The sequence below is a fragment of the Aulonocara sp. 'chitande type north' Nkhata Bay genome, linkage group LG1 (assembly GCF_057382095.1).
Source record: "Aulonocara sp. 'chitande type north' Nkhata Bay isolate Kocher_YH1m ecotype deep benthic linkage group LG1, A_spYH_male_GT1.1, whole genome shotgun sequence".
NCBI lineage: Eukaryota > Metazoa > Chordata > Actinopteri > Cichliformes > Cichlidae > Aulonocara > Aulonocara sp. 'chitande type north' Nkhata Bay.
This window is the reverse complement of record NC_141344.1, coordinates 29,772,644-29,783,744: the sequence shown is the minus strand read 5'-3', so window position 1 is coordinate 29,783,744 and position 11,101 is coordinate 29,772,644. Positions and strand designations below refer to the sequence as shown.

Here is an 11,101-nt window from a genome sequence, read left to right as displayed (position 1 = left end):
GCTAACAGTCTGTGGGTTGTAACATCATATTTATGTAAGAGTGCTATCAGGAAGCAGAATTCCCCAAAATGTCAAAGCATTCCTATAAAGTTCCATCCCCGCGATGCTGGCTTGCGTGTCGGAGCAGTCCTTCACAATGCACGGGTGCTTGTCGGGAACACCTGATGAACACCGTTGGGTCAAACAATATGAAATGGGCCAGTCTAGAAAAACAGTTTTATTGATTTTATTAACAACTGTACATTTCTTTTCAGTGCCGACAGCATTTGCTACATACTTTGGTGTTACTCAGAGGGGACTGGTGCATTTCACCCCATTCATAATTTCTTGTGGGAAATGCTGACAAGAACCAAGAGCACAGTTTGAATTTTACACCACCTTGATTCACTAACTTGAGTTTTTCTGTTTATATTTAAGTGCCATTACCACCTCCTCATTCTTCTTTTTATTATTAACAAGCATCTACAGGCATCGAGCACGTCTGTAGACGGACCAATCCGCGCAGTCAGTCGGGTCAAATGTCTGCCTGTCTCCCCGTCACGGCCAAACAAACACGTTCCAGGAATATTGATAAGATACAAAGGGCAGAGTAATTCCAATAGCACAGATTGGACTGTTTGAGTTTGGTCTGTAGCCAGGAAATCAATGGAGCAATTCAACATCCACATTACGTCAAGTTAGCAAAAAGCACATTGTCATTCAGTTTGTGCCCGTCGCTGTGCTTCTGCTGCCAACTGAGGTCCAAGGGTTAGGCTGAGCTTAAATGTTTCCCCATTTCCCTTAAACTAACAAGGTAAAACAAACAGGGGAGAGATAGCACAGACAGAGCAGTACACTTAGTACACTTTAAAAAGAATTTCTATATATATGAATGAAATTTACATCCATGTCTTTTCACGAATCATAGTGCACCGTTCGATCCCACAGTAGTCCAAAGCAGCCGAAGCTCCATCTCACACAGAAACCGTGATTTTTGTCCGTAAGAGCACTGTGACAAAAAGGCCATTTAAAAAAAAAAAAAAAAAAAAATCTACAAGTTTGGTGCTCCTCTGATTTCCAAAAAAAGATCAGCCTGCAGAATGTGCTTTAAGAAAAACAAAGCGCAAAACTGTTAAAAAGTTCTCATGTCCCACTCAAATATCAAACAGAGTGGGAGGGGGAGAAAAAAAAATCACCACAAGTACACCCAGGACATGAAAATATATATATTTTTATAATATATATAAAATGTCTTATTTATTCCAATATGTACACTTTGCACAAGATGTCTGGGGAAGGAGTTTCTCACAATGAAGCGCTGCTTCACCAGGTTACATCCAAATATTCTTGAGGAAAGAAAAAAATCAAAAAAGTGCAACCCAAAAATAAACCCAAAGACAAAAGGACGAAAAAAAGTTCATTTCTTTCCAGTACAAGCATCCTCAGGCCGACAGCGCCTCCGATTTCCACGAGTACACTTTGAGAAATCTGCAGCCCGCAGACGGTTGGTCAGGGAGAAAACTTTAATCTCAGTAGAAGTGCTGAAGCAGAGCGGGAGCCTCTTTCTCTCTAGTAGATGACCTCGTAGACGGTGGCCTTCTTGTCACCGGATCCTGTCACGATGTATTTGTCATCTGCTGAGATGTCGCAGCTCAGGACGGAGGACGACTCCTTCGACTGTGGAAAGAAAAGAAAACAGGATTACCACTGAATATTCCAAGTCATCATTTCTTTTGTGTCGGTTTTCAGGTTCTCAGTCTTGGACTCAATATTTTAACCACAAGGAGAGAAAACTATGTGATTTGTTCAGCACCATGTGGGTACACAGCTGTTTAATTCAGTCAGATTACTCATGAATTAGCTGCCCAACTGTCCTTCAGGAAGAATCGGCTGATGTCACATTAGCTCAAGGACAAAATATAAACCAGAAATCTGAACTGGAAAAGCCTCGGCTTGCATTTTAAAATTAAGAAACAAAACTAATGAGTTGTATACAAGTGCAGTGTGAGATTAAAACAATCTGAATTTAGCCATTTTTCCAGCCAAAATTATTCTAGGACCCATCGGCCTCTCTTTGCACTGCAGCTCCAGTTAAAAAGTTTGGACACACTCGCTCCTTCATGTCCAAACCTTCGACTGGAGCTGTGTGTTCGTAGTTATCCAGTTACCTGGAATATGCTGGCACCATAAGGAGTCCTCCATGCATTCAGCAGGTTGTCCTTCCCTGTGCTCACAAACCATTTACCTGCAAACACAGAACACACCTCTTTAGAGTACAATCCAATGTGTGTGTGCTGAGAGAGACACACAAACATGGTCACTGCTGTCCTTCAGTCCTGCAATAGAGCTGTGCAGAACACAGCCAACACGTGACTGTAATAACATCATCAATGGCCATAAAAACCTGAAGGGGAAAAATTGCCACTACACCAGCAATCATAAAATGCCCATAATGAAGGAGACTCGCACCACTTCCTCTTAGATAATTATTTTAATCACCCTCTGATTAATTACCCAATTGACTATTTGGCTAATGATTTAATTAGTGACAGCGCGAGCTCTGAAGCAGTGAGCTTTATTTGAATGAACTAGTTCTGTGGCGGCAGAGATATGAGACGGTGCTGTGGGGGGTCTTCGGAGACTAAATGAATATGGACATTTCTAGGAGAAGTGCAGCAGTAAAACCTCATTTGTCTCAGCCTCAAACTGGAAACCAGCTGGTCTGCCTAACAGGCACAGTGATCCTCGCTAAAAAGCATTAACAAATTTCCCTAATGATCCTGTTTGTAAAGTAACTTCTCCCATGTTCACGCGTACAGTCCTCACCCCCTGAAATTCAGACTCAGTCATGTGAGCTGCATAAGTGTCACATTTCACTTTTTACAAATAAGCTGCACTCATTAAGAGTTCATAAAAATATTCTGAAAAGCAAACAAACAGCACTTTAATCACATTCAGTCATTTCTGGATTTACACAAATGGTGGTCCTGTTTGTTTTTATAGTACAGAGAGTAGTAACCAGCTGCACAGAGACTGCAAAATCCTGGCCAGGCAGTGTGTAAAGATGTGGTTTCGAGCCCAAGCGGCTGTCAAGACAAGTTAAAGATCCGGAAAAATCCATGTTCACCACATTTAACAGGCGGCCAGGTCAGGGATGTTAGGTCAGGAGTCCAAATTCTCTCACCAGTACCCCCCAAAAAAACCTATAGAGTAGCAGACTAACCACCAAGCGTCTCTAAATATTTCACATTTTATGCATTTGTTTAACTTTTCAGTTATGTTTTCTTAACATTGCTAATACATGTTAAAGCAAGCATTCCCAAGCTGACTTTTTTTTTTATATACAATTCTGGTTGTTGGTACCAAAACCCCGTTATCAGCAATGGTTGCTCATTGTGAATGCAGAATCAATCTAGACCACATCTTCTCATCGACAGGTATGTGATACCTGCCACACACACAAGAAGATTACAATAGCTTAACATATTTTTGTACAAAAAACAAGCCAGTTCCTTTTTTTTTTTTATATAAATGAACTGGCTCTGTTTGGGTGCCATGATTGTTCAGTGGTGAAAACTGTCCACTTGAAGAAAGGAAGTTTGCGGTTTGAATCCAACAGTTGCCTTTTCTTTGTGGTGCTTGCGTGCTGTCCAAAGTCCTGCACGCTAGGTCATTTCTAAAGTGGATCTATGATAGCTGAGACAGGCTCCATGCCAACGTGACCCTTAACTGGATAAACCATTAAGAGAAAGGATGGAGAGCGCAGCTCACTGGTATTACTCATCCTCTCTGCTGCTATGACTACACTTGCTGCTCTACAGGTACTTATGTTAGAGTACACGTCCACTATAAGCAAAGACAAGTATAGTCACCGCATGATTAGCTTTTGTTTGTAGCACAATCATAACATTTCGCTATCATCATGTCTGTTTGCTTCATGTCTGTCCCTGCTTGCAGGTTCTGTTACACGTAGGGAAGCATTGTTGTCATCAGCTCGAGTAGCACACAATTTCATGTACATCCCTCATTTGGTCGTGCCGTCCTTCGTGTGGGAGTATAGGATTCATGCCAAAATCTGGCGCCACTCAAACATTAAACACTATAATTGCCAGATAAAAGTGAAATGAAACTTTCTTGCTCACAGGTCTGTAATATATAAACAGCTCTTCCTCTAGTACTTACCACAGTAGGCGAACTTGAGTGAAAGAACGCAGCTTTCGTGCAGGTGCAGCTGGTACTTGTCAGGCTTGGTGTGGTGGAGCACCTCCACATTGCTGCTCTCCATACCCACGGCCAGCCATTCCCCAGTGGGACAGTAGCCCAATGAGAAGATCTGCAACAAGCACAGAGCAGGATCAGCAACAACATCAAAGCAGCCAAGAATCCCCTAACCAGAATCATTAAAACAACCCTTAACTGCTACTTCTAAACTGAATGCCTAAGACATGTCAGAAAGGTTACTCAGTACTATAACTGGATGTACAGAAAAGTTTTTTCCCCCCACTTTTTGTTACCTGTGAGGTAAAGTCATGCTGCTGGAGCTGTCGCCCTTCCCTCAAATCCCAGGAGCGGACCGTGTTATCGAGTCCTCCGGTCCACAGTTTGGTCCCGTCGTGGGAGATGTCAATACAGCTGGCTCCATCCGTGTGGCCCTGGAACTGCCTGGAACAACAAGATGCCAAAAATTAGACCAGGAACAAAGAAAGTTCTCCATGCAGGTGTCTTATGTTGACGTTTGGCCGTTTTGTTAAATGCAGTGTTTAAAACAAATCCCCTGCTCCAAAGTACTGACCTGACCAGGGTCTGGTTATGGAGGTCCCACACAGCGATGTTTCCATCGGAGCAGCAGGAAAAGCAGACCTTGGCGTCAGGGCTGATAGCCAGTGCGTAGCAAGCTGGGGCAGAGGAAGTGAGCTCAGCCTTTATGCGGGGCGTCTGTGAGGCCAGGTCCCAGATGGTCAGTGTGCTGGCCTCGCCACCCACTATTAGGGTGCGGCCATCAGGCAACAGCTTGCAGGAGCGGATGTAATTGTCTCTGTTCTGGAGCATAAACAAAGACAGGGTATCGCCCCAATCTTAATGACTGGATATAATCTGTGTGTTGTGTTTTTTTTTCCTACATGTGAAATATCTGCATAATTAGTGATTTGAAGAAGACGGTTATATTTCTGCTGAAAAGCAAAGACATCAGCGACGCACATCAGTGTATTAATTTAAGGCTTCCTTTTTTTAAACTCAAAAGCAGATTTTCTTTGACAAGTTTTCACACTGTAGCCGACTCTTGTTTCTGATACAGCGAATATGTGGATGTCAGCGTTAACAAGAGATGCAGAAAGAACGTGTGGGGCTGCAGCTGTTGGCCAGGCTCCGAGAAAGCAAGAAGACAGATCAATAGGACCGTGGGAGCTCTTGGTGGAATTAAAACAGCACCCTGATGACTTTATAAGACCCGATTGCACTCTGGACGAACCTTAAGGGTGTTGGAGGCCAGACGAGTATAACTGCATGAAGCTACAGTATCAAAATGAGAAACGGGAGGCAGTTGGGAGGAAGTAATGAGCTGGGTAATGGCAGACAGGGTTGGCCAATCAGAACATCATTACTCAGCAGGCTTTTTTTCCCCCTCCCCCTCCCCTTACCAAGGATTATTTCAGCACAGCAGTGAGACACTATGCTGAATTATTCACATCTGTGTCTGCTGGGATCAGGAGGAAAGCTACTGGGGGATGTGGGGTCAGGCTACATTTGATGCTTAAGAAAACTCTTAATGAAGTGACCAATCACACAGACTTCATGAAACATGAATGCATTATGTCTGTGCTCTGGTTGGAAGCCTTACAACAGCTAGTCTAATGACACGCATCTAAATCACATTTCACACTTTCTCCTCCTGAGACTTCTAACGAAATAACAAAGTTACCAGGCAGTCGAGTTGGGACACTGGGCTCTTGCTGCCTGGCTGGCTGATGTCCCAGATCTTGACACAACCCTTGCCACCGGTGTAGACGTGACGTGTGGGATTGCTGATGGTGACGGCGCACACCACTTCCCCGTGGCTGAGTGTGTTGATCTGGCGAGCGTGCCGTGGGATGCCTGGCCCTATCAGTGCATCTGGAGGGAAGGGCACGGGCTGCATCTGACCATCTGCACTTACGTGAAAAGAATAGGCTCTGCAGAACAGAGAGGAATGGAAAAGCTCATTAGAAGTTCAAGCAATCCATTAAATGCAAATCTAGTTTAAACACAAAACCTAAATACTCACGGTTTTCCTCCAGAAATGGAAGTGAGGCTGGCTGGCAGCCCAGAGGCTCTCATGTGAGGATGTGGGTCGAAGCCCGCCTGCATGAACAAAACGGCGGAACAGTTAGCAAACAACCTGCAAAGATAAATCAGGCTAAGCTAGCATTCGGATTGCAGCCTTGCTTTAGGTGCTTACGCCTCGGGGAACCCTTGTACCATTGTTTCCAGGCAAATCCCTTGAAAGGCACAGACTGAGCTTCACTGCATACAGCGGAGCTTTGCACAAGGCTATAACATCCCACATGCTAATGCTAATGAAGGGCTCAGAGATTTTCAAACATGGAGATGCATTTGAGGCCAAGATTTATGTATTTTTCTCTAGTCTTTAGAATGCTAACTAGCCAACATCAAAGTAAAGGAGCTGGGCCGTCTTTCTACTTTCTCATTATGTACACACAACAAGCTGCAGCCAGCCAAGCAGAAATATTCACAATGAGTTATGGAAATGCAGAAGGAATGCTCAAGTTTCTCAAAGTCATTTTGCAAACACAACCTAATGTAGCGGCGGATAATAAATACAGCTGTTCGCGAGGGCTGCCGTTATCTAACGGGCAAATCATTATTTATTCAGATGTGTGTGATAAATCCTCATTTTCACTAATAAATGCTTTATAGAAGCTGGAATAGTTACAATTGGCGAGCGTCCGTAGGCGGCGGCGGCTGCAGCGCTCATCTGTGGGGAAATGAGACCCGGATACACGCCAGGACTCGTCAGGGATCCGTTCATCTCGTGATGACCCATCATGGCAAAGGGAGTGGCATAAGAACCGGCGATGGACAGGGGGGTACGCAGGGCTGGCGCGGCTGACGGAGAGAAAAAACAAAACAAAAAAAACAAACAAAAAAACCCAGATAAAGATAAATATAAAAACCTCATAGAAGAAAGAATCATTCATTCTGTTAGGCATCAAACAATGATTTGTTACAGTGAGCGCAGGGTTGCATTGAAAATTGCATTACATTACATGGTTAGGGGGTTAGGAATTGGGAGCAGCTTTGGGTGAGGTGTTTTTGTCAAATTTTAAAATGAACTTTAAATGTGAAGGAGATTTTTTTTCCCCTTGGTCCAATAAGACCCCAGTCAAATTCAGTTGAAATTCAAATTATTAGTTGTTATGGTGGTTGGTGCTGGGAACTATACATTTTTCCTAACAACCAGTCGGTGCTGGCTTGCCTGTGGGCCTGTATGACTGGATGTGACATTTGGATGATTTGATTACAACCCCCCCCAAAAAAACAAAAACAAACAAACAACAGTATCTTGCAGATACTCACCCAATGCCTCCATCATGCCGGACGGTTTGCCCATAGTTAGAGGCCGTAGTCCTGGAGTGGTGCTTGTTCCAGGTGTCGGCGCCTCGTTCCTCGGTGTAGGCGTGTTTGACTTCAAGCTTGGCGTAGATGACTTGTCATTCTAAAAAACAGAGATAGTCTTCAACTTTTAACCTCAGTGTGATTTGGATCCTATTACTGAAAGTTGTAAGTTCACATGTGCGTGCACATACACATGGGCACACAAACAGCATCCATACCAGAGTTCAAAATCCCCCACAGAGTCAAAAATACCCTCACTGGCAGGAAAATCCAGAGTGACAATCTGAGTAGACGGCTTGAGGTAATCCAATCTAACACTGACACTTCCATTACAGCCATGGTGTGTGTTTGTGTGTTTGGGGGTACGGATATAAACCTTTGCTTAGAAGTCAAGCTTATTAGGAGTGGCTAGACATTCAAGATGATGTCCCAAACACCTCTTATAATTAATCCAAATCCTTCAATGTTTGGCAAATGGGAGGCTGAAGAAGTGGGGGTTTAGCCTAGTGACATTATAGGTGGAGAGAGATGATGTGGATTAAAAAGCTATCCTAATCCTTAGCTTTACAAAAAACATTTCACTAACATAGCCGTGTCAGTGAACACTTCAGTATTAGAGAAAGTGGGAGTTGGAAGGAGAGAAGATGAGTTGCAGCATAAAAAGACAGAGACAGCAGTTCCCCCGCTGCTGTGTCTCTGGGTTATTTACAGCCTGAGGCCGAGGTAGAAATGACCATTTATTGGGTAAGCCATAAAGGAGATTGAGAGGGCTGAGCCATAGGGTTTGATTTCCTGAGAGTGCATCTACCCTCTGCCCTCGCAAGCCCCGCATAAGAGCTAACTGCTAAGCCTGCGTATTAGTCTTTCACACAGACATCCACTTCACTTGACAAATGCTCTTTAGTGTGTCAGTTCAGCCTCCCCTGCCCTTCCGCTGTAACCTCCTTATTTCAGCTTCTCTCTAGTCTTGCAGCATGTCACTGACACTCACATGGGCGTGGTCCTTAGCTTTAGAGGACGGCGTGCTGCCCGAAGAGGCGACAGAGGCGGGGCTGTTGGGGGCAGCATCTTTCTTCAGGACTCGTGATTTATCCAGCCCGTTTTCAGGAGGGGAGTGAGCGGGGCTAACTCGAGGGGTGGCCGGATCCTACAGAGTTAAATGAGACAGACAGAGAGCGAGACTGAGCAAACAGACTGGAGGAAAGCCACTGGCATGTACATGTAGGTCAAACAAACCGGGGCCTCATGTGCAAACACAGATAAATATACTCATGCACGTTCACATTCTCCTTCTCACACACACATGCACGCACTTCTCATTCACCTGTCACCCCCTTTTTCTTTGTATTCTTTGTCGCACTTTCTGCATGAGTGGCAAAAGAAATACAGCAAGTAAACACACACTCATCGCACACAACCAATATTTTGATAGACTTTTTGGCAATGTGGAAAGGTGTTGAGGCTTCGGCAGACAAAAGAGAGCTGTGTTTAGTTTTGTGTTCAGCCTTCACACTGAAAAATGTGACTGAGCAGCTCAGTTTAATTGCAGTCTTACCTCATTGGAGACATCCACCACCAAGTCATCACTTTTGTCTCCATCACTGTCCTGAAATGACGGAGTAACGGGTTAGCTCACTGGGACGGCAAAAATTACAGCATAAACCAAAGTGGTCCACATTCTTGACAGACCAGATGTGAAGACTGAGAATGAATGAGCTACAGGGTTATTTGCTGCACACAGAGAAAAGTTCAAAATGCTAAATGTAACACTTTGCCACAGTTTCTAATATTTACATCTTCAATGAAGTGTCTTTGGGAGAACTTTGCAACCTGGCATTAATTTTAACTAATATGAAGACAAGTCTGTGGATAGAAACAGTATGCACATAATAAACTTTGCATTTAGCGTTAAGTAAGTTTCATTACTAAGCTAACTGAATAAACTCAGGTATACCCTTCCAGGAAAACCGCAATTAGCAATTGAAAGGTAAATTTTGAAACGAAACAGGCTACAAACATCATCATTTTTTTATTATTTGGACGAAAAGTAAACAAACACTCACATATCTGCTCATGCTGTCTTTGTCGTCCACTTTGCGTTTCTTGGACTCGAGACCATAGTCTGATGAGCTGCGGTGCTTCTCGCTTGCTGCCCGCAGGCTGTCTGATGGCGAAACTGAGTTATTCTGCCAACAAGAACATGCAGACAGACCACATCAGTCTCCAGTTCCCTTTTAGTCTCTTTAAAACAATAAATATCCTGAACTATATGTGCTTAGAGAGCTATGAGGACATTACGGTGTGTTGCATTATGTAGAATTGCATTTTAATAAATCTCTGAAACAATCTTTCAGCACTTTAAGCTGCTGTCTTGGCAACCCAATATTGCAAATGAATGGAGTTATCGGTTGAGTGGAGCCTGTGATGTAGAGCAAACTCTTTTCTGCCAGATTGTGCCCTTCAGCAAAGTCACTGTTTTGTAGTTTAAATGCAGCAGGTGACAAACCTTGATGAGAGGCGCATGCTACCGAGCAGTGCGTTTTCACCCAGAGAGGACTCTAGTGCCCTTTCCTTTGTCAGACCAGTAACACTATTGGGTGCAAAGCTAACTGGACAACAGTCCTAGACTGAGGAAACAGCTAGCGCATAAACACAGAGAACACCAATGGGAGAGTGGTACACAAGGTGATGAAAGAGCAGAGGCAAAGAGGAAAAAAAATTGAAGCATGCACACACACAAGAAAGCCAGAAACACGCTACCAACTCAAACTCAACAAGCCACATTCATAACAGTACTGCATAACAGTAAGTACATGCAAATAAAAACAAAACTGACCACAAAAACCAAGTCTAAGGCTGCTGCTCCTGTATGTGTGCTTATCTCTGTAATGTGACAGGTCACAGTGAAAAAACACTGACTGTAGAGTTCATGAAAATGAACTAATGTTTTTAAAAAAGAGGAAGCAAAGAAAGAGGCCACTAAGGGAACCTGGACCAGAGAGCAAAGTGAAAGAGGGTGCTGCCAGCAGAGAAAAGAGCCATGAAAGAGAGAGTGAGAAAATGAAGGGGAAAGGAAGAAAAAAAAAAAAAAAAACAGAAAAGAAAATGAAGGCAGACAAGAGAGCAAAACAGGAAAGGAACTTGGCAAGCAATGAGAGCATAGCAGTGTGGCAATGAGTCCTCCCCACTAGTGGGAATGCTCGGACAGGCTGGCACTCTCTCAGAAGCTGCAAACAGGGTTTTTGTAGTCTGGGCGCTGGTGTGGTGGGGTGGCACTGCCAAACAGGCCAAAAGGCAGGGGGAGAAGGAGGGAGGAAGTGTAGGCGAGAACACCCTGAGGATAGCCCACACTGTTAGGTAGCTCAACAAATCCCTGCCTTCATCAGAGACAGAAAGGCCTGGTGAAAGAGGCAGTAGGGAGGTTTCTGACATATTGGCTGACTCAAAAAGAAAGAACAGCATAGAAAGGTAACAGCTTGAAAACCTAGTGAGATAAAAACCTCCTAAA

The 11,101-nt window shown here is 43.9% G+C and overlaps 1 protein-coding gene across 11 annotated transcripts in view; it reads right to left on the bottom strand.

Moving 5' to 3' along the window:
* Positions 1 to 218: 218 nt before the first annotated feature.
* The window catches only part of LOC147339323 (transducin-like enhancer protein 3-B), a 28,688-nt gene continuing 17,805 nt past the window's right edge, over positions 219 to 11,101 (bottom strand). For all 11 annotated transcript variants that reach the window (XM_086292507.1, XM_086292514.1, XM_086292524.1 and 8 more), the window contains 12 exons: positions 9,657 to 9,779; positions 9,149 to 9,199; positions 8,585 to 8,740; positions 7,555 to 7,693; positions 6,911 to 7,083; positions 6,242 to 6,318; positions 5,900 to 6,149; positions 4,772 to 5,019; positions 4,494 to 4,641; positions 4,162 to 4,312; positions 2,148 to 2,224; positions 219 to 1,656 (listed from right to left, as the gene is read on the bottom strand). In XM_086292507.1, the coding sequence (XP_086148633.1) occupies positions 1,549 to 1,656; positions 2,148 to 2,224; positions 4,162 to 4,312; positions 4,494 to 4,641; positions 4,772 to 5,019; positions 5,900 to 6,149; positions 6,242 to 6,318; positions 6,911 to 7,083; positions 7,555 to 7,693; positions 8,585 to 8,740; positions 9,149 to 9,199; positions 9,657 to 9,779 (1,701 nt within the window). In that variant the 3' untranslated portion in view covers positions 219 to 1,548. The remainder of the gene's footprint in view (positions 1,657 to 2,147; positions 2,225 to 4,161; positions 4,313 to 4,493; positions 4,642 to 4,771; positions 5,020 to 5,899; positions 6,150 to 6,241; positions 6,319 to 6,910; positions 7,084 to 7,554; positions 7,694 to 8,584; positions 8,741 to 9,148; positions 9,200 to 9,656; positions 9,780 to 11,101) is intronic.